The following is a 23,844-nucleotide window of genomic DNA, read 5'->3' as shown; positions in this document are numbered from 1 at the left end:
GACTGTCTCACAACCTAGCCTGTCATCACACTCCCAGAGGCTAGGGAGGATTAGGCATAAGAAGAAGAGGACACGGGAGGACATGTTCTCAGAGCTTATAGCCTGCTCCCGAGCCCAGGCAGCACAGCAGACCCAGTGGCGGGAGAACTTGTCCCAAATGCACCAAGCCAACATGGATCGGGAGGAGAGGTGGCGTCAGGAAGACCAGCAGGCGACTCAAACCCTGCTTGGACTACTGAGGGAGCAAACGGACACGCTCCGGCGCCTTGTGGATGTTCTGCAGGAACGGAGGCAGGAGGACAGAGCCCCGCTGCAGTCCATCTCTAACCGCCCTCCCCCGCCACCAAGTCCCATACTCCCTTCACCCAAAGTGCACAGAAGGAGAGGCGGCAGAGTCCCTGCTAACTCTCACTCCACCCCTGCAGAGAGCTCGAGCAGCAGAAGGCTCTCATTCCCCAAAGTTTGACAAGTTCTTTCCTTCCCGCCTGACACAAGCCCCCGTCCAAGTTTCACTTCCCAGTCCCATGTGTAGTTGATAATAAAAAATATGTTTCTGTTAACTACTGTTTCCATCATGTTCTTTTGGAGGAGGGGGGGAAAGGGGGTTGGTAATTGGACAGGACAGTCACCTTTGGCAGGGTACATAGTCGGGGGCAGGCACAGCAGCAGGGCACATACATAGTGCAGTGATGCAGTGACTACTTACCCTGGTTAGTCTGGGAGGTTCTTTTCATGTTATGTGGTGGGGGGTGGGTTGCTCTGTGACTTTGTGGCAGGGGAGGGCAGTTAGAGATCTTAAGCGGCGGTCCTTAGGCAGGATCACAGAGCCACACAGCAGGGGATCTGTAACCGTCCCCCCCCTGCCACAAAGTCACATAGACCCCCCATACACACAGTCCCTATCAGGAGGGGTGACAGGCTCCGTTGAAAGAACCATCCCACCGCAGCGGAGCCTGTCAGTCCTTGAGTTTAGAAGCTGCATTCGCGCGACTACACTACACCCGCTCCGCACCACAGTCTGCGTCCCAGTTTTTAAAAATTCCCGCGAAAACAGTATTAAAGAAAACGGTGTGCTTTAACAAAGTAGAACTATTTTTATTTTGAAACGTGTGTTGGAAGTGGGGTGAAGGCTTCTCTGTACACAAAATTAGAAAGTCACAGGTTACCCTGCTCACTCAGGAACTTTGCTTTCAAAGCCTCCCGGATGCACAGCGCTTCCCGCTGGTCTCTTCTAATCGCCCGGCTGTCTGGCTGTGAGTAATCAGCAGCCAGGCTAATTTCCTCAACCTCCCACCCCGCCATAAAGGTCTCCCCCTTGCTCTCACAGAGATTGTGGAGCACACAGCAAGCTGCTATAACAATGGGGATATTGGTTTCGCTGAGATCACAGCGAGTCAGCAAGCTTCTCCATCTCCCCTTGAGACGGCCAAAAGCACACTCCACCACCATTCTGCACTTGCTCAGCCGGTAGTTGAAGAGTTCTTTTTCAGTGTCCAGGGCACCTGTATAGGGCTTCATGAGCCAGGGCATTAGCGGGTAGGCTGGGTCCCCGAGGATGACTATAGGCATCTCCACATCCCCAACAGTTATTTTGTGGTCCGGGAAGTAAATACCTTGCTGCAGCCGTCTAAACAGACCAGAGTTCCTGAAAACACGAGCGTCATGAACCTTGCCCGGCCATCCGACATTGATGTTGGTAAAACGTCCCCTGTGGTCCACCAGTGCTTGCAGCACCATTGAAAAGTAGCCCTTTCTGTTAATGTACTGGCTGGCCTGGTGGTCCGGTGCCAGGATAGGGATGTGAGTTCCATCTATGGCCCCACCGCAGTTTGGGAATCCCATCGCTGCGAAGCCATCTATGATCGCCTCCAAGTTTCCCAGGGTCACTACCTTTGGCAGCAGTACATCAACGATTGCCTTGGCTACTTGCATCACAACAACCCCCACGGTAGATTTGCCCACCCCAAACTGGCTCGCGACTGACCGGTAGCAGTCAGGCGTTGCAAGCTTCCAGAGGGCTATGGCCACTCGCTTCTGGACAGTCAGGGCTGGTCGCATCCGGGTGTCATTGCGCTTCAGGGCAGGGGACAGCAACTCACAAAGTTCAAGGAAAGTTCCCTTCCGCATGCGGAAGTTTCGCAGCCACTGTGATTCATCCCAGACCTGCAGCACTATGCGGTCCCACCACTCAGTGCTTGTTTCCCGTGCCCAGAATCGCCGTTCCACGGCATCAACATGACCCATTGCCACCGTGATGTCCTCGGCGCTGGGTCCCCTGCTTTCTGAGAGGTCTGTGCTACTCTCAGACTTCAGGCCATCACCGCGTTGACGTAGCCTCCTCGCCTGACTTTTCTGCATCTGCCTCAGGGCAACCTGTATGATAAGCTGCGAGGCGTTGAGAGCGGCCACAACTGCAGCGATGGTTGCAGCGGGCTCCATGCTCACAGTGCTGTGGCGTCCGCGCTGTCAATGACTTGAAAAGTGCGCGAAATGATTTCCCGCCGGCGCTTTCAGGGAGGGAGGGAGGGCGGGAGTGAGTGATGGATGAATGACGACAGTTACCCAAAAGCACCCTCGACACATTTTTTTACCCAGAAGGCATTGGTGGCTCGACCCAGAATTCCAATGGGCAGCGGGGACTGCGGGAACTGTGGGATAGCTGCCCACAGTGCACCGCTTCCAATGTCGACGCTTTCCCCGTTAGTGTGGACTCACAAAGTCGAATTACTGTCCTTAGTGTGGACACACACGTTCGACTTTGCAATATCGATTCCAAATATTCGATTTAAGTAAAATCGAACTACTCTCGTAGTGTAGACAAGGCCTTAGATTTCCTAACTGTAAGAACAGTAGGACAATGGAGCAGACTGCCTAGGGAGGTTGTGGAAGCTTCTTCACTGGAGGTTTTCAAAAGGAGGTTGGAGCCATCTGTCTTAGATGGTTTAGACACAACAAATCCTGCATCTTGGCAGGAGGCTAGACTAGATGACCATTGCAGTCTCTTCTAACCCTATGATTCTATTACTCTAAACAGATTGAGTGTTGATGAGGAATTTGCTTTCACTTGTATGCATGTGAAATCTACTCACATGTTATTTATATTCCACCATGGGAGAGGAGACAAACACTGAGATTTAACTTGGGAGGATTTTACCCTAAAGATTGATGCAAAAGGAGACAGCACTCTTCACAGTCTCCTGTGGTCCCACGTGACCTCCTCTCTCTCTCTCTGTAGTTCTGTCCATCTCTCTTTCTCTAATTTGCCTCCAGCAGAAGTAGTAAATACTCTTGTCAAACTCACAACCCTGTCAACATTGATGGGAAAACATTCCCGGTACACAGTAATGGAGGTGTGAGAGCAGCACACAGCCCAGGGCCGGAAGGCGTGGAGGTTTCCTATGTTTCTGGCCATATTCTAAGCCCTGACAATCATGCACAAACAGTTTTTTAAAAATACATGCCATTCACAACACCAACCCTCAGCAACTGTGGTCGAATGACGTTAATTAACTCCTGTACTTCCAATTATGCATAGAACCCAGAAGAAAGGTGCAAGAGATGTCTTGGGGATACAGACCCCTCTCCTGAGTTTAATGTCAGAGTGGACACACAGTAAAAAACCTGTGGAACAAGCTGAGCTAAAACTGGGCTGCTTTTGGGAGCATAGTGGTTTTTATTAACCTTTCATTTAGTCAATGAGTAGGTAAGAACACCCAATGGGTACTCCTAAACTCTGTTTTCCCTGGCTTTTCCATTGGCTTGGGGAAAGAGTGGTTGAAAAACTTGGAGGGAAGAGCAGAAGTTTCTAGGCAGGATGGGAGTATTGTTTGTAGTCGTCTTTGACCAGCTGCGTGTGAACTGTAGATGCAGTTTTTATTTTGCACCGAGACCACGGTAAAGGCACTTTAAAAACCATGAACAGAGACACTGGAAATATTCATAGTGAAGGGGGCAGAATTAACACTAATGCTGAATCAGTTAGGTTTAAAATTTGTTTTCAGAGGAAAATTACTCGCTATTATCTTAACATTGTACAGTAATTTCCCAACCACCCCAACCCTCAAAATGACATATCATCTATGACACACAGTAAAAAGAGGAATTTGGAAAATTGTCCTTTTCACTGTCTGACCCCATTTTCCCCTCTCTAGATGCATCCTGGATCATCACCTATAGCTCCTTGGTCCTAGACACACTTTCTAATTTTTTCCTTATATTTCAGTTGCCCTCACTTGCTAACATTGTTACATTTCTCCACAGCCTAAAAACAGACACATCTCCAAGTTTGTTTTTGGCCAGATTCACCGAGCTACTTAACCATATGCCTAACTTTAAGCATGTGCTTAAGTAACTTGCTGAATCAGGGCACTTGGCACTCTGCATGTTCACCTTCTTTTCCATTTCCAGTATGTACAAACATGCAATTCCACTAGTGCACTCACACACACCTGCTTCAACTAAGAGTCCAATTTTACCTTCACATTCAGAATACACACAGACATGGGTCTCAGAACCACAGCTATTGCACATGCAACTCAAGCATAAGAGTGGCAGATTGTCCAAGGAACCCAGAATTTCATGTTCTAGAGGAAAGAACTAAAATTAACTGAGCCTTCTTCCCCTTGGGTTTCAGTATATCTGTTTACATCACAGGGAAAGGTAAATTAGTATCTCAATTGGAGAATGGACTGGAAAACACTAATCCTCACCCTTTCAAGCTCTTAGAGTCAACTGTGTACATTATCAACACAAGTAAAAAAACAAAAACAAACAAAAAAAACCCTCTCTTCCTCCTCAACCGTGCCTGCCAGATCCCTCTCAACCTGCAGGGTGAAAGACAGCTTCTCTGTCTTTACTCTATGCGTCTTTCAAGTAGCGACAGCTCACTTTACTCATCTGTGCAAATACACTGTGAAGTGTTTTCATCAAAAGAACCCTAAAGCAACTTATAATTCACAGACAAAAAGGGAGGCAAACACTTGGAGATGTGGCTGTTATTTGGTTTAATAAACACTTAACTCAAAAACTTTTTTTTCCCTCTGGACCACCACAAAACGATTTTGCAACCTTTAATGGCATGCCAGACATTTCAAGCATGAAGAAAATGCCACACTGCTGAATAAAAAGGAGGAGAAACTCTTTCTGCTTGAGTGGATGAGAAAGCTGAAAACAGGGTGTTTACTACAAAGAGGGAAAAAAGAATACAGCTGAAAAGTGGGCCAGATAGGTGGAGAACTTGGCTGTTAATTCTCAGAACACACCGGGACTTGCTGACCAAATTTTTTTTTAGTTATTACAGTCAGGTGGTCAGACTTGCAAGAGACAATTAATGTCAGCACAGAACTGCTTGTGTGCAGTCGGACAAGCGGCACACCCTCAACTAACAGGGCATAGCAAGCATTGCTGAACTACAGTAAAATGCAGTCTCATTGAAATTAAAGTTGGAACGGAAAAGACCTATTAGTTCATCTTGTCCCATCAATAAAGGATTGTTCCCTATAGTCTCATTCTTCCAGTGCTTTATCAGCAGCACAACAAGCCAGAGGTAGGTCACAGGGCTGCAGCCATTCCATTATCGCAACTCCAGCCGACACGACCTTCTATAACCCCTTTGTGGGGATTCTAGATCGCTAGGTCCTTGGTCGTCACACTCTTCTCTGTGTAAACCTATTGAGAGCCAGTGCAGCCCATCCAACCTTTATGTTCAGAGCCTTTGGAGGCCCCCAGTGCTGCCTTTGGGCCCACATAGCTCCTCTGCACAAGGTCCCAGAAGGGGTGCTGTTGTGCAGAAGGCCTCTGCAACAGGTGAAAATATGGGAGAGATTGCTCTAGAAGGACCGCCATTGTGTTCGTCTAGCATTTGGCACAAGGAGACCCTGATCAAGCTTGGGACTTGTGGGCACTACAGTGATTTAAATAATAAAACTGAAGGACAATAATAGTTACACCACCAACAAGAGAGTTTAAGCTGAGGGAGGGGGACAGTACTGTAAGACTCAATGCCTCATATCATTAGTCTGATGGAATATGAAGAAATCCACTTACCACAAATGCTACCACACTCCTTAGTGTAGATTCCCAGAGAAAGCAGCTCCTTAGGAATTGTATTGTATTCCATATCGCCATGGTGATTTTTTTCACACGATCAACATTTCTCGATAAGATCTGGTAAATGTCGGACGGGAGGGGAGAGAAAGGAATTTAATTAAAAGCTCCAATTTCCTACTTCACTTCAAGAACAGTGACAATTTTAAGCTACAATTGCTTTGTGCTTGTGTGTATGCTACAGCTTCTATTTCAGAGACACACTCTAGCTACCGTGTGTTTTTGTATGGCACCCAAATATGTCAGCACTTTCCTCCACCCCCAAAATCTGCAAGTCTGAAGGAAAAAGAATTGAAGCTTTTTCCCCCTCCACAAAACCCCCCCTTTATTGCAAAATCCTATAGAATTTCACAGAAAATAAGACCCTTTCCATAGGGGTTTGGGCTATCTCCATATAGAATTGAATAAAAAATGATATTCTTGCTATAGATGGTTAAAATAGTAAGAATATTAGTCTCAATTAAATACTATAGACTTTTATAGTAATTGATTTAGAACCTTATTAAATTTCTATAGTATCTTACTGTTTTTGTTTATTCTTTGAGGATGAAACCAAAGTATAGGTTTTTGTTTCAAATTCCATAAACTGTGCAACATGCATATATGTTAAAGTTCTTTATTAAGCCATTCTTTTCCCTCCAGAAATTGGGGAGATGTAGGACCACAGAGTTAGATCAGGAAGCAACTGTGTGTGAATGCAAATCAGCATTTATACACATGCAGAAATCTACACAGAATTGACATCTGTGTTCAGTGAGTCAATGCATAACTAGAGTTTCCACCACAGGTTCTATCATCCGGGTGTACTAGGGAAGCTACTGAAAAGCCATCCCAAACAGAAGTGATAGCTCGGCCAGAGTCAACCTACCTTCTTTGAAAACTTGCGGTTGTCTCCAATGAAGCGCTTTTCTCGTGGCTTGAAGGTTCTGATACTTGCTTTTACCTGAGGAAGGAATAATTTATTTAGAATGTTACCATTCAAGCTTGGTATAATCATATTGATTTGGAGCTCTGGTGTCCTTTACTTATTTATTTGTTTCAGTCTCTAAATGGTTTATGACAAGGTGTTAGGTGTACATATCAGTTATTCTGCACAATCCTGGCACTCATCCAGGTTACTCCAATAGATCTAACTGCCTGCAGAGTGGCAGACTGCAGGGGGTGAGCAGCTCCATGCTTACGCTCAGCACACAGCTCTGCAAACTCCCTTCTGTTCCTCTGTTGGATCAACCCCATACAGAAAAGTTCTAAAAAAAGAAACGGGAACTGAAGATCACATCCCCAAATGTCCTATTCATGCTGCATATTTAATACTAAGGTATTAGAAGGGACATCCAAGAACAGCCGAAAGTATTTTACACTCCTGTAACACCCTTAGCCACTTAAGCCAGATTGTGATTTACTTATTCATGCTGAATACTCCCTTACTCTAATAATAGGTCCACTGAAGTCAATGGAATGACTCATGGAGTAAAGTGCTACCCAAATCTGAGTAATGGTATCATAATTTAGACCACAAAAAGTAGCATCTTAGCCATAGGTAGGGGAATGGTCAAGTGGACATGGCACTGGCTCTGTCACAAACTTTTGTGTGACCTTGGTCTAGCCTACTCTGGCCTTAATATCCCATCTATAAATTGGAAACAGTACCTTCCTATCTTACTGCGGTGTTGTGTAAATACAATAAACTAAAGATTATAAAGAGGTTCCCAGACACTACAGTGATGGCTAATAGATACTTAAATAGGTAGATTCCAGTCTATCTGAAAAAAGAAATGGCCTGGGAACATCTTTGAAAGCCTCCGGAAAAGGGGAGCCATAATATATTTGAGCTTGTACTTTGGCAAAGAGTGTTGATCATTGTTCCCTAAAGCAACATCCCAAACCTAAACTCCATTCAATGCAAAAGAGTACCTATCAGCCATTTAAATAAATAAAACTTTGCTTCCTACATCACTGTAATAAGTAGCTAATAAGAGCTGAGTTACATTCCATCCAGCAAAAGCGAATGTAAAACAGAATTTAATTCAGTAAGAGATGGCGGGACAAGCAAGCTGAGACCATCAGATCCATGTCTGAGTTTTTGTTCCCGTTAACACCCTCTGAATAGAATATTGTGGGTCAACTTTCTGGGAAGAATTAGTAGTTAAAATTCCTGCACAGTAATGTAAATATTAACTCCCTTTTTTGTTGCTGCAAATTAAGCCCTTGCGTGCAATAACCCACACCTCTTCCCAAAACATCTGTGGTCATCCCCAGCCCAAAGTTGCCATTTCATTGTCACATCAACTTGGATGGAATGTTGCAGCATTGTGATCTGCCAGTATTTCTTTATAAAAAGAATAAAGCCCAACCTTCCCTCCAGATGCAACCAGGTCAGGACCTTCTCTGTTCAGTTCCTGTGTTTAAAAAACCAAACCCCTTGGCACTGGCAAGTTTAGGCGTTCCAGTTTCTTATACAGAGGATGAGTTAAGTGAAAACATTTAAACTTACTGGATTAAATAGGACATCCAACTCCAAGCAAACTACTCCTTTTGAAGCAAGTTCCAGGTCTTTATTCTTCAACGTATAACAACACTGCTGTCCATTTCTAATCTAGAATTATAATAAATAAATAAATAATAAAGTGTATCAATAAATATTAACTCTCTGCTGTGTCTAAAATAGCTTTCCAACCACTGCCCTCCTCCAGAAAAGATGGCAATATAGTAAAAGCCTGAAATGCAACATGATCACTGGATTAGAGGACTATAAAATTGCAGATTAAAACTATTACAGTCCAATTTTAATTTACAGACCCTGTACTTTTATAGCAGAGCAGTGCAAACAATAACCAGCCTGAAAATTCTGTCCTGGAAGCCAGTGAGTTGATGGGAAGTAATCAGCCTGTGTTATTACAGATTTAAAATGGAAGTTTTCTTCCAAAGATCAGAAAAAGAAACACAACAACAACAAAATCAAAATACCAAATCTCCACATTCTCAGTTTATTGAAAGGTTGTCAAATTATTAGCCATAGATCAAAGAGAGTCCAAATCAATCAATCATTACAATTGGAACGAATGTTAATGTAACAAATGTTCAAAATAAACAAATTCCTGTAAGAGACTTTCCCCTTAGAATTTCAGATGCTGTTTCTATGCTCTAATCTGCCTGTTGGCCCTGTCATGTTAAATAGCTATGAAAAAACCCATCTCCTTTACCATTTTGCAAACTATTTGGCTCAAATCAATGGCATCCTCTCTTCAAAAGTGATGGCAGAAATGTATTTATTATACACAGTAGGATATGTATTGATTAAACATTTGGCTTTTTAGGAAGCGGACCAGCTAATTCTAAACAGCACCGACATAAAAACTGCAGCTCACCGAAAAATCTCCATTTGGGGACTGTAATGATCAAAGATTAAAGATAACAGAGGAAATTTGGGGGCATGAAATTGCAACCATATTTAAAATAGCTATTGCTGTCATGGCATTAATTTAGTACAAGTGCTCATACAAGCCACGGTGGAAATGGATAAGGAATAAAAGGCACAAACGGGAATGCAGTGTTTTCACAGGACAAGGGAAAGGTCACTTTCTTTCCCAATGCTGCTCCACCTCCTCTGTACTGAATAGTTTTTCAACAGATTGATCCCTTTCCTGGCTAAGAGTTAAAGGAAAGAGGACCCCCATAAAGAAAATGTTTGCATCCTCAGTGGGATCCAAACAGGAATTCCAGCTTCCACTAATGCAGTCATCCAAAGCTTCATCTGATAGGATGTTTTGGGGTTGGTATTGTGTGTTTCATTTAAAAAAAAAAAAACGGGCACAGTGTCTGATTTTAGATTGATTCTGCTTTCATTAAATGAGCATTTCAAACCACATGTATGTGGAACCTACATGGGATACAACACAAAAGGAGTACCCTCCATGAAAGCAGCTCCTTCTAAGTTGACAACAAATATGATGCCACTTCACAGCCCAATGGTTTCAGACAGTGCTGCCAAGTCTGGACCTGTAGGTCGTCTCTCAGTACAACAGAGCTACTAGTGCTAAGGTGATGTTTATTCCTCATATTCCAAGAATATATGGCTGGAATGTAAACTGCTTTGTGCTGATTAACAGCTAAAGCTGATCAAATAGTGGAATTTCTCATCTATTAAAAATATGGATATTTTGAGGTTTGGTGTTTTGTCCCAATTCAGGACAAAGTCAAAATATCACTTTTTTTTTTTTTTTTTTTTTTTTTGCACAGAATGAAAAGTTTTAAAAAAATTTTATTTGGAAATGTCAAACCAAACATTTCAACATTCCCAAACTAAAATATTTGTAGATCAGAAATGAAACAATTTGTTTCAATTTTTCCAACTGAAAATTCCACCAAACTCAGTCTTTTTTCTCAGAAAATTTTGATTGCAACCAAATACCTCTTAAAAAACAAAAAACAAAACAGGACAATGTTTTGTTTAAAATTTTTCAACCAGACCTACAAAACAGACATATGATAAGACTTCAAGCACTGTGGGAAGTCAGAATATCTTCTCTTTCGACAGAGTTTGTGATGATGCACATCACAGTTTTCACTCACCTCTGCTTTTTAACAGGAAACTTTCATGTATTACATCTGTCATTCCCTCCATAAACCCACCCACATCAATTCTGGACATGATACCAATTCTATACTCACTCCTCATACCCAGCTGATACAAGAATCTGGGGCAGATTAATAGCAGAAGGATATTACACATGGAATCTTAGGCATTCTAGCTAGGGAGACAGCACAAATAAATGGCTTCCCAAGAGACTCTAAATCTGCTTGAACAAGGCCTGCAACCAATGGCAACCTCAAATCTGTAGATACAGTCTTCCAAGCAGCCTATCTACTCTAGTCCACCAACCAATGATTGTGTTATATCTCCTATTCTGAAAAATAAACAAACTTCCATAAAGCTCAGAGAATTGATCATCTTCACATTTTTCTTCCTTGATAATATTATAAATCAATCAAAATCCACAAAGTAGTCCAGATGGATTGGGTTCCTGGCAAATAACTCTTGCAGCCTGTTAGCCTGGAGAACACTCTGGTTAATATTTCTGCAACAGGTAGAAGGAATGCTGCTGAAAACAACTTCTCAGAGATGCAAATGTGCACACACATTCACAACAGGTAACTCAAAGCACAATTCAGACTTTAATGTACGTCTGTTAATTTTGTGCTTATTTCACATCAAGAGCTAAAATGAATTGGGTAATTAAATTATATATGTTTTAGTGATTTCCTGTATTTTTCAGATACACATTCCTCATAGCTCTTCCTCTGTTCCTAATGGGGGAAAACATCCTCGACAATAACCTGGTGAAAAGTACTCTTTATCTGTCCTTGGTATATATTAGTTAATTATCCATTTCAAATATCTAGATGGGGAAAGCATCAAACATAGTAGTACCACATGTGGCTAAGCAGAAACATGCAGTACTATGACAGTTGCTTTAGCTAGATCTACTGGGTTTGATTCTGGCATCACGCCATTTTACACCAGAACAAATTCCATTGATTTCACTCCAGATTTGTACAGTGAGAGCAGAATCAAATGCAGTGGGTGTGGCTCCATGTGTGTTAGTACAGCAAGTTTGGAACCAACAATGAACTGATGCCCATTGCAATGAACTATGGGATCTGAGAGAATGTTTTGGCTTGGAAGACCTTTTTAACAGCTACAAATATGTTTTTAAAGGTGAGCACCATTACTCTTATACTTTACTTAAAATTGTATTGGGAAAAACAACAGTTTTGTTGGCAGTGTTAACAGTCAGTTTTATTTCTTATTCTTAATTCTGTTCGGTTTATATAGGGGTTGATGTGAAATTATAGTTCAGTCCAACACTAAACATTCATATTGATTTCCTAGTTCCCTGACCTTCTTAAGAAAAAACAGAGGGGGCGGGAAATTGGAAATAAAGTGGCGTTTCTCCACCTTACGTCTTTTATTGAATACAGAGTAAAAAAACCTGTTTAATGCACCAGTAGCACACTAACCCAGTTTGCTTCAACAAATGCAGTGGGGAAGTTCAGTACATTTGATCATATAGAAATAAAAAGGTAGCATCCCTCAGAAGTACACAGAAAAAAGCCCAGGTTAGCTTTCGCTACAGTACATTTCCATTGCATTAATTTCTTGAGTCATACTTTTTCTCCCTACATTTGTTTCTGTTTCAATACAGCACATTCTCACCAAATATCTAAAGATGGCCAATTCTTTTGCATTTCATTTGGGGTCCACTTTTTCCTCATACCTCTGCCGTTCATGGCCACTGGCAAACATTCCCTTTAGCTACAGGAAATGTGAATGGATGTTACACCAGAGTCAGACAGAAAGTATCTCAAAGACTGATTAAATCTGATCTACCATTGTGTCACCACAACTACAATCACTTTTGCTTTGTGCCTGGTATCCCAGGGATTTCATTCAATAATGAGTTCAACGAATGGTCTCTGTAACATGACTTGTCTCTAGCAAGGCTATCAATGAATACTGAATATTACAGCTAGGTGAAAAGGAAGGGAATACTTTTTACACAGACACACTTCTGATCTAAATTTGAACAGGGCTGAGGGTAGGACCTTTGAAGAGACGTGGTTAAGGCTACTCCTTAGTGACACTATGCTTTACACCGTGATCAGATCCCACGATGCAATGCCCACATTGTTTGGGAGAGCTGATCGTGTGCAAGATTGCCTGTAACAGATTGATTTAACACCGAGGGCAGGAAAGTCTGACTTATTGATTTGCTCCTTTTTGTAAGGTCTGAGGCCAGATAGGATGGTTTTTCCTAGCACTGTTTGGTTTCAGGTAGATGGATGTGCTATAAGAAAAAGAATCCAACATCTTCTCAGCTAGCTCTATGTAAAGACACAAACTAATGACTAAGAAAAGCTATAAACAGAAAATGTGAAGAATTCTCAGAACCAAAAGATTTCTTCAATATGACGTACCTCCTCACCCTACTGTTTATATCTCTTATTAGGAGATTTTTTTTTCTTTATTCCTACAAAATTAATTCAGTGGTACAGCTCAGAATACCTGCTGTTTGCTTTGCCCAAAAGTTCCTGAATGCTTTTTTTGTAAGCTGTTCCATCGAAAAACAAAAAAAACCCAGGCGCGGACACACAAAGAACAACCCACAAAAAAATCTTCTTTCATATCCATAAAGCCTCTCCCCATATCCTCATCCAAATGCATCTGACATCCTTGTCATGATGCAAACAGAAGAGTCATCAGATAATGATAAGGCGGGGGCAAGTTGTCATTTCTACAATTACTGATACTGATGCTAGAACTTCCTCCTCCCCCGGCCCACACCACTTGGTTGCTTCACTTGCAGGTAACAGCTTGCCTTTTAGTTTGTTAGCTTTATGAGGCAGGGACTGTCTCTTACTCTAGATTTGTACAGCACCTAGCACACAGGGCCCTAACATGACGGATGCTGCTTGATACTACCGCAATAATAAATTATAAGAAGTCATATCAATAATTCTTCTCAAATTCCATATTCCCTTTCCAGCCTCACAAGCAAAAGGTAGCTCTGACTTTCCATTGTCACTTCAAGAGCCGAGGCAAGGCCTGTGACTAGAGCTGATTGAAAATCAAAATTTCTATCCTGTAGGAAAATTCCAAGTATTTCAAAATATGTTTGTGTTCTAAATATTGAAGTTTTTCATAGAATGGAAATGTCTGTAAATATTGTGTTGGAAATATTTAAAATGTTTCATTTCTAGTTGGTTTAAAATTAATCTGTGTCCTCCTGAGCTGCCTCAGGACTTCATGGGACTTGTATTTTGAATGCCTCAAGTCCCATTCTCATGGCAGCCAAGCTCCTCAGCCAGCCTACACCATGTGATTCCCATAAGGCACTGCTACAGTTCAACCAGAGAGGACACCATGGTGCATCATGGGAGACGTAGTCCATGCGGAGAGCGAGGCACCTGAACTACAACTCTCCTCAGGCACTGCAGTAGCTCAGGAGAACACAGATTAATGTCAAACTGCCCTCAGACAGAACATTTCAAGTTGATTCTACAAACTGAAATGTTTGGTCTGGGTCGACCTGACCAGAAACTAAATATTTGTTTAGATTTTCCTAATGGAAAATCAGGAATTTTTCCATGGGAAAATGTTGACTTTCCCATCACAGCATTTTCCACCCAATGAAGGATGATTACATCAAGTATGCTAATAGGTTTAGATAACTTAATAAAAACATTAAAATGGTCACCCATATTTGCCTATACTTGTTGCTTCCTTGTCACACCAATGGAAACTTCTTACTGGTTGAGTTCACTGGCAAAAAAGAACAGGATCATCTTTGTCTTCAGCTTTCATTTTTTGGGGAGAAGGCAGCTGTGGTATGAATTTAGTCCTTGGACTGATCTTAAGACATCCCTGCTCTAAGCTAAGTTCTATTGGGAAGATTCTGGCACCTGCTATGGCCCCTTCTTTGCTGCTCCAACAATATACAGAGGGCAGAATAGCCATCCGAGAAATTTCCCCACCACAAAGGGCTGGCATAGATAATCCTACACTGCTACCTCCGCCCACCCGCCAAGGTAGGGGCATGTGGAGGAAGTATGTCAGTAGGGGGGCGGGGTGTCTGGTGTGCTTTGTAACCCAAATATTTTGGGTTACACAGCAGCCCATTGGTGGTTGAGGGGAAGCTGACACAAATTAAGGCAGCCTCTGGGTTGCTCTAACTTACATTATGGCCCATCGCTGAAATAGCCCAGATTTCCAGAAGTACAAAGGTGCACCTTTGCAGCCCCACCCCATGCTGTGCTGTGCCTCCAAATAATCTGGTCCTATATCTTGGTGTGGGGGAGACATCCAATCTTAATGAGAACTATGGTGTGGATCCACTGTAAAGTCCTCCCCCAGCTTTCTATCCTTCCAGGCCAATATTGTGTTGCATTTTTCTCAAATTCATGATATCTGCTGAACTGTTCTTACAAACACCCCTTAAAACAAATGTGACTGAATACGGTATTGATGTAGCTAGCCAATGCTAAATCTATTCAGCAACCACCTTACTGACCACTTGTGAATTTTAATGAAATAGTAAAACCTGAGATTAATACAACATAAGACATTGAGAAGACAGGAACCTTACACAGCAAAGGTTTTTTCATTGCTTTTAGCTCAAAGAAATGTGGTTTAGTGAGGTTTTTTGCACTGAAATAGGAAAATCTCACCATGTATCCACCTTTGATGTGAATCTGATGTCATATCTTCATGATATGACTCAACACAGCTGGGTAAAACCCTTGTACATCACCACCCTTGATATAAGCAATGGACAATGGCTATTCCCCCTGGGTAACATGTCTAAAGCATTTGGGACTCTGAAATTCTTTCTGGATCTCATCACTAATGCGCAGTGTCATACAGTTGCACTGAGTAACATAAAGAGTGCCTAGTAGAAGAGACACATGGAATTATTCAAAGGCAACTTTCCCTAGGAAAAGGAGACAGCAAGCCACCTATTCAACCCATTCAGTGCCAGATAATACAACTATAGTGTTATCACAACTGTCACATCTAGGGCCTGATCCTGTAGCACTAAGCTCTACTGGTCAGATGCTAAGTCCCCTCTACTCCCAAGGGAGATGAGGTGCTCAGTATCTTTCAGGCTCAGGTCCCTGTATTCTCAATCTGAGACATCCCTTAAAACATGAAACCTCTGGGACATTTATGTTAGTTATCGTCACTGTACTATTGGATACTGAAACCATTTGTTTATTTGATGAGGATATTTTACAGACCTTTTCCTGTTAATTAAAAAAGAGTACAGCTGGAGTCAACGTGGAGCTGATAATGCTACAGATAAGAACATTCCATCCTGTGACATAGTACTTCATCTGACCGCCCCTCCAATGTGGGGATATTTGATATAAGACCACTATACTTTGCTTTCAACTTCATTGAAGGGCATTACATACTTCCATCTTCCAAATAACTTGCATCTTTGTATAATATAGGAGTCCCTTGAAGCAAAAATGAAAAGACCATAAGGTCGTTTTAATAAGAAGCAGGGGCAAAAGGCAAGAGAGATGGGAGAAAAATTCATGGGCTGATTAACATGGAAAAAAAATTCTCTCAGCCAAACTCTGCTGAGGTTAGGATATATAAAGTACATGCATGTATTTGGTACGCAGCTGGCTGGAACATACCATATTGCTGAGTTGGGTGTTACAAAATTCTGCATCTTTCATTAGTACCAAATCTATTTTTTAACCTCAGAAATGCTTTAAGCAAAGATGAAGTCTGGTCTTGATTTCAGTGGTTGATGCCAGAACCTTCCAAGTGCTGATCCAGACTCACACTGAGACAGTGTGTGGCCTTTGGGGAGTCAAAACTTCCCTGCCTCAATTTCCCTACCTGTAAAATGGAGATAAAACCTAGTGCAGTGGAACATTATAAAAATCAGTTAATGTTTCTATGGTTCTTTGAAAATTTAAGTACTAAATGTTATTGTTAGAGCTGTATAAAAATTCACAAATGATTTGGTCAGCAAATTTTGCTTTATTCTGTTCACCAACCGAATATGAATTTCTCAAATTCATTCACTATTTGAAATTATTGGCAAATTCTTTTTTGAACTCTTCCCCCATCCCATATGTTATTGTTTCTGTTCCTTAATTGGATGATGTATGGAACAGACTAATTCAGGATGAAGTGCAAATATCAAATATCACAATGGAGTCTGGGAATCCAACTGGTTTTTTTGGTTAATATTTGTGCCTTTAAGCTTAACATTCATTGGTGATAAGCATTCACAAGCTTGAACCCTTGATTTTGTGCAAAGCATCAACCTAAGAAAATCCTGACCACATCTGAATCAAAATATATTCTCAAATTTGAATAGTTGGGGAACACCCCCATCACCACCACCATATGTACACACACTGAAGTCTATTCTTTATTAAGATGAGAATCTCCGTCACCCATAAGTGAATCTACAAGTAAATGCATCTCACCTGCAAACATATCACAAGTAAAACTCATGCATTTTTAACCAAAGAGATAGAAAATATTGTGAAATGCTTTTTGGTTTTCGGCGATGGATTTAATGCCAGGCAAAGGTTAAGCCCAATCACCTATGAATTAGACTGTTTGTGTGGCTACCGGCCACCATCCATGGGATTCCAACTACAGCTCTCTTGTAATATATTTCTCAAAAGAATTCAGAGGGTACACTCAAATGTACGGACAAAGTGCTAACACTATTGGGTTTAAAAAAAAAAAGACTCCGATTTCAAAGAAGAGAGTTTCAGAACACTGCAATTCTCTGACTAACTTAATAGGTGCTAAATGATTTTTAATCATAGGCAGAGAACAGTATATTTACACTATATTTGCATGAAATAGGAGGCAGAGAAGTTTGGAAGGGAAGGAAGAAAAATCAGTTGGCTTGAGAAAGCATAAACAATTTTTTTTGCCTCAAATCTTGGACAAAGAACCCAGACTGAATGGAGTTTGGACTCTACCACACACATACACAATCCCCTCCTCTGCCTTGTTACAGGCTTCCTAAGGGATACTTAACAAATGCCTATAAAATCAACAGAGGATCCAAATCTAACATCTCCTCACTGTGAGCCCACACAGCCTGCTGCCGATCATGCAGACGATTTGGCAAGCACAGGTTCTGCAGGAGAGCAGCTGCTCGAGCCACTCTCTTCCAGTAACATCAGGGATACGAGGACTTGGGGAAAAATTAACCAAGCGATCAAAAATGGAATAAAAGATGTTCAGAGTTGTTCCTCCCTGTAAATATCAAATGGTTCTTCACATGAAGCTGACTTTAATATTGTTCTAAAATTGCAGATGTCAATGACTCATGCCACTAAAATGGACAAACAGAAAATGAATGTCTTAAGGAACTCATGGAGTCACAGTAGCAGAGTACTAAGAGGGTTGCAAAACACCCTGGAATTCTAATCTGAGAAGGAATGTACATGTATTATTTGAAGCACTTTTACATATTATGAGACTATGTTCGTATCAAATCTAATCCAAAGCACATTGAAATCTATGGAAATGCTCCCTTGGGCAACGGTGGGCTTCGGATCAGGCCTTCAAATAGTAACATTTACAAAAGTCATGCATTTAAACTCCACCCATACCATTCTGTATTCACCCCATCCTTCATTCCCACAAAGAGAGAAAATAAAGAAGGGGGGGGGAATTAAAGAGGAAAAAAGGCCCATTTTAGTCCATCCATTTTTCTGTTTCCAGTTCATTTACTTAAAACCAAATTTTTCAAACTAAAATTATGCACCAAAACTGATATTTAGGTGCATAAATAAATGGGACCTGATTTCCAGAACTATTGAGTCCCACCTCTGCCTAAAATGATACTATTTAGACTTTATTTCTGGTGATGATCAACAAGAAAGAACTCAGTGTGAGTTTCATATCCCTGGTTGAGTTATGCTGACAATTAGAAAAAACAAATCTCTTTTAACTTGTAAAGCAAGAGACTGTGAACTGAGATCATAGAGGAAGAACATACTGGAATCCATGAGCACTGTTCTTACAGAATCACTTTTCAGAGTATAACTGCACTTTATTTTGTGGTATTGGATTATCAATATTAGCTTTATGCAGATAATTCATACAAAAGGTAGCCATTTATCATCACATGGATCCACAGAGCTTGCCTTCTGTATTCAACCCCTTTCATAAACATCTACACTGAAATCAAAGTTGATATGTTTGCTTGGTAGCCACTTGACTACTGAATGCTTCTTAGTACTTTTCCAATGCCTCATAATATACAGGTTCTGATAAAGTAGATATGAAATGCAAATACCTACATTAATGCAGTTAAAATTGCACACAAGGCAGAAATTGCAAAAGGTAAGGTTCTCACAGAAGTATTCACTCTGCTGTACATGACATCCTATATGTTGGAATGATAAATATTTTAAAATATAAAACAGTGATATAGTAAGCCACGTAACTGACATCTCCACCACCAACCAAACACACACGCAGAGAATAGAAAATGCTCCCCACTATATATGTACTGTGGCTATGTTAACATTGCTGCTGGAAACAATGTTAGTCAATTAATGTAGCTTTTTAAAACTTAACTTCCTTTTTTAAAATAATTAAATTGTCTGTGATTCATAATGTCACAAATAGGCTCTGAAGTTATCTAGCAAAGCACTTAAGCACATGCTTAATTTTAAGCACATAGGTTGTCTCACTGAAGTCAATGAGATTACTCCCAGCATGAAAATTAAGCATGTGCTTTCATGCTTGCTGGATTGGGGCCTGAGTTTCTCACTTTGCTGGTGCTGTTTGGCTGCCAACAATTTTCTGCAGGACTGGTTTAATAGGGAAGCAGATATTTTCAGACATAAAAAATAATTCTTTATGCAAAACGAAAAGGTAGAATATATAAAATACTGCAGATTGCAGTAAAAATTGCAGACACACTAAAATGTTACATCTCCTAACCCTGAGAGTGCCCCACTGCCCAATCTTGGATGTTAAAGCACTCGTTTTGGAGGATGGGGCAAGCGGTGGTGTTGTTCCCCACCCCACAATCTCCCTCATGTAAATTGTTCAACAGCTCCTGTCATCCCTTAATTTTTCAAGCAGAGAGAATGGGAAGTGACATCATAAAGGGAACAGGCATTCATTGAGTTCTGGTAAGATTCTGGTACTGTTGAGCACACTCCAAAGTCATTGACATCTGCAATTTTAGAACAATATTAAAGTCAGCTTCATGTGAAGAACCATTTGATATTTACAGGGAGGAACAACTCTGAACATCTTTTATTCCATTTTTGATCGCTTGCTTAATTATTTTAATTGTAATTTCCCCCACCTCACCTCCCCCCCACACACACACCAAACCAAGCTAAGGCAACTAGTCCTCAGTGAAGACTATGTCCCAGCCAGCCTTAAAACTCCAGCCATTTGTTGTTGTTGTTGTAGTTCTGTTTTTAAATGAGTGAATACAACTTCTTTACAATGAGAAAGGTGTTTGCTTCTTGCTTTCCTAAACTTCCAAAAAGCAGCTGAAAAGATTTTGATCTACTTTCTTCCCACACCATCACCCTCTGCTCTTTTATTTATTTATTTTTGAAGAGACCAGCATGGAAAGTTTCAGCCCCAAATGTGAACTTATTTCATACAAGCCATTAGCACATGAAAACAGGGATTTGTCATGCAAGCTAATTTTCCAACTTTACTACCGGGGGTGTTATCAATACTCACTGTAATACTGTTCACACTGCCTGTCATGCTGTGTGTTGTCTCATTGTTTCCTTGCATTTCCCCCCATCTATGTCTGTATCCATCTGTTGTCCTCTGTCTTTTACTTGTATAATAAAATCTTTGGGGCAGGGACTGACTGACTGTCTTTTTGTTCTGTGTTTGTAGAGCGCTTAGAGCTATGGGGTCCTGAACCAGGACCGGAGTTCCTAGGAGATACCAGAATGCAGTTCTGTTTCTATTCTCCCATGATCGCCCTCTCTTCACATTTGCTTACAGAACAAAAACTGCAGGACTATGTAGTAAAACACACCCTTTTATGTAATTTTGCTCAGCTGTGCCAACAACAACTATTTGGTCAATCCTATTGTGATGTGCAATTACTTTCTTGGGAGTATCGAGAAGCAACAATGAACAAAGACATATCTGAATTGTTACTACTGAAAGGTGAGGTGACAAACATACAGAAAAACAGTGCAATTATATTTTCAGACCAAAATGGCATATTGCACTGATTAACTACAGATATTTCAGTAGTTTTCTTTCCAAATCAACCATATTTGGACTGAAGGGGATTGGCAACCTTTGTGACAGTAAGGAGGACTGTAAACACTGACCAACCAAGACATACATATATACACTTACACACACTTGTATGTATATGTGTGTGTATACATATATACATACACACACACACAACCCCCCCTACACCCTCACCCCCAAAAAGAGGTTGTTTATATCTAGATCTGAGTTGCTTTAGAGAGACAGAAAGAAAAGGGAAAGAAATGCAACTTGCTCCCAGTGAAACCATCAATGTTCGAATGATACACGTGCCAAGGTAACTTACAGACAGCAAAGGGATAGCAACTTTTCCAAGAAAATCAGGGGGTTTATCTCCATCTTCATCAAACACTGTCACTTCAAGAACATCATGGATATCTTTAATAGGGCTGGAATGAGAAGCACAAAAAATGGTCTGTACACATGCAGTCTGCTCCAGGAAGATCAGAGAATAGTGTTGCACTAATTAAGTCTGTATTACCTTGGAGTATAAAACTAGCATTTAATTAAATTCCAAAAATTAAATCAAACCAAGGCTATTCCCCAAGCTTTTCCCTCATGCAGGATTCACGTATCCATGTGAAAGACAACAATTATTGCTAGACAGTGAGATTTCTGTGTGTGTGGATGTTGACACTGATGGCACATAGGAGGGCGAGGAAGGTGGGCAAGAGAAGAAGTTTGAGTCAGACTTTAGGAAGGTGTGTATATGTGGCAAAAAGGTATGTAAAGATGAAAACTTCTCTCATTTTTTTCTGACTTAAGCAATTCTCCACATTTCTAAATTACTAAAAAACAAGCCAAATTGTTTAAAAACTTCTAAAAACCCTCAAACAAAATAGATAATATTATTATTTCCATCTAATCCATATGCTTTACTGGGGATGACACCTGCCTGCTAATCTCAACTGGTCATCAGGATCATTAGTAAATAAGAGATTCATCCAGGAAAACGTATTGGTGTCTGTGTGAGCTTGGGTAACTGTAGATGACTGGAGGGAGGGAGGGAAGGAGGAAGAAAGCAAGCAAGCAAGTTATTGTTTATCCAAGTGCAACTGACACAACCAAACACTGAGGCTTCATCTGGCTTTGGTCTCATAGAACAGTGGTTCTCTACCGGGGCACATGTACTTCTGAGGTACGCAGAGGTCTTCCAGGGGATACATCAACTCATCTAGATATTTGCTTAGTTTTACATCAGACTACATAAAAAGTACTAGCAAAGTCAGTACAAACTGAAATTTCATTCAGACAATGACTTATTTATACTGCTCTATATACTAATCACTGAAATATAAGTACACTATTTATATTCCAATTGATTTATTTTATAATTATATGGTAAAAATGAGAAAGTCAGCAATTTTTCAGTAATAGTGTGGTGGGACACTTTTGTATTTTTATGTCTGATTTTGTAAGCAAGTAGTGAGGGAAACCTGGGAAAGCGGTACAGTAGTCTGGAAAGGTTGAGAGCCACTGTTGTAGAAGATAAGCCTCACAGAGCTGCTACTCTAGCTAGAAGACAACTAATTCCAGGAACATTCCAGCAACAGGGCCACAACTTAGGATGAATGTCCACCAAGGCCTGAGCTTGGAACCTATTGCACTAAAAGCATTAACTAAAATACTAATTCCCCTAGCAGGCTGCTATAGAAAACTCATTAATCTCTTAGGTTGAGAGAGTAGAGGGAGATAGCCAGTAAAGGGAGACAAATACCTACACCAGCGTAATGTGAGTTACATAAACAGCAATTAAATATATACCCATAAAATTTTGAGAGCCCAGAAAAAGTAAATGGCTACCAGAACTTGCCAGTTTATGAGGCTTTACCTCCACATTTGTTCAAAGATAAACTGAAAACCACCATCAAAATAGTTGTACATGGGCTATTAGCGATATAAAATGTCAAAAGTGCTCAGACTACACTAATGGGCACTATCCAAGAACCTAAACAGAACAGAAAGTCATATAGAATGTATATGAACAGATTTACTAAAACATTCCAATCTGGACCAAGGGTAAACTATGTTAGCTCAAGATAAATAGTGATGCATGCAGAGTTTCTTGAGAATAGACAAATAGGGTAAGAAGGAGAGTTACAAAAGAGACACACAGTAGGGGCCAGAGGACAAAAGAGGTCTAGATGTTCCACAATTTCATTTTCTGGCACCAGCGAACTCAGTGGAAATACCTGGTAGAGTTTTTTCCATTGATCCCACAGCAATAAGATATGACACCTTTCATCTTGTTTAAATCCAGCCCAGCCACTCTGCGTGCTAACTTGTATGATCTGAATCAATAATACTAAGACTAGTTTCCTAGTGGACTAGCATCCACATCATAAAGATAAAACTGCCACCCTTTATCAATAGCCTCAACAGCAGTGGACAAGGAATGAATAGTTTAAGGAATGCATAATGACAGGTTTCAGAGTAGCAGCCGTGTTAGTCTGTATCCGCAAAAAGAACAGGAGTACTTGTGGCACCAGCCATGTGCCAGCAATGCCCCTCTGCCATGTACATTGGCCAAACCGGACAGTCTCTCCGCAAAAGAATTAATGGACACAAATCTGACATCAGGAATCATAATACTCAAAAACCAGTGGGAGAACACTTTAACCTGGCTGCGGGTGGCTATATTACAACAGAAAAACTTCAAAAACAGACTCCAACGAGAGTGCTGAGCTGGAATTGATATGCAAACTAGACACAATCAACTCAGGATTGAATAAGGACTGGGAATGGCTGAGCCATTACAAACATTGAATCTATCTCCCCTTGTAAATATTCTCACACTTCTTATCAAACTGTCTGTACTGGGCTATCTTGATTATCACTTCAAAAGTTTTTTTCCTCTTACTTAATTGGCCTCTCAGAGTTGGTAAGACAACTCCCACCTGTTTATGCTCTCT

General features: G+C 40.9%; 1 protein-coding gene across 4 annotated transcripts in view; it reads right to left on the bottom strand.

The window, feature by feature from the left end:
• MCTP2 (multiple C2 and transmembrane domain containing 2) overlaps nucleotides 1-23,844 on the bottom strand; it is a 177,100-nt gene that overhangs the window by 60,591 nt on the left and 92,665 nt on the right. For all 4 annotated transcript variants that reach the window (XR_004647453.1, XM_034783932.1, XM_034783933.1 and 1 more), the window contains 4 exons: nucleotides 21,219-21,321; nucleotides 8,600-8,701; nucleotides 6,974-7,048; nucleotides 6,046-6,165 (listed from right to left, as the gene is read on the bottom strand). Coding sequence is in view for 3 of the 4 variants with exons in the window: in XM_034783932.1 (XP_034639823.1) it covers nucleotides 6,046-6,165; nucleotides 6,974-7,048; nucleotides 8,600-8,701; nucleotides 21,219-21,321 (400 nt within the window). In the remaining variant the exon portion in view is untranslated. The remainder of the gene's footprint in view (nucleotides 1-6,045; nucleotides 6,166-6,973; nucleotides 7,049-8,599; nucleotides 8,702-21,218; nucleotides 21,322-23,844) is intronic.

The sequence above is a fragment of the Trachemys scripta genome, chromosome 10, assembly GCF_013100865.1.
Source record: "Trachemys scripta elegans isolate TJP31775 chromosome 10, CAS_Tse_1.0, whole genome shotgun sequence".
NCBI lineage: Eukaryota > Metazoa > Chordata > Testudines > Emydidae > Trachemys > Trachemys scripta.
The sequence above is the reverse complement of the archived record's forward strand: the minus strand, read 5'-3'. Positions and strand labels throughout refer to the sequence as shown.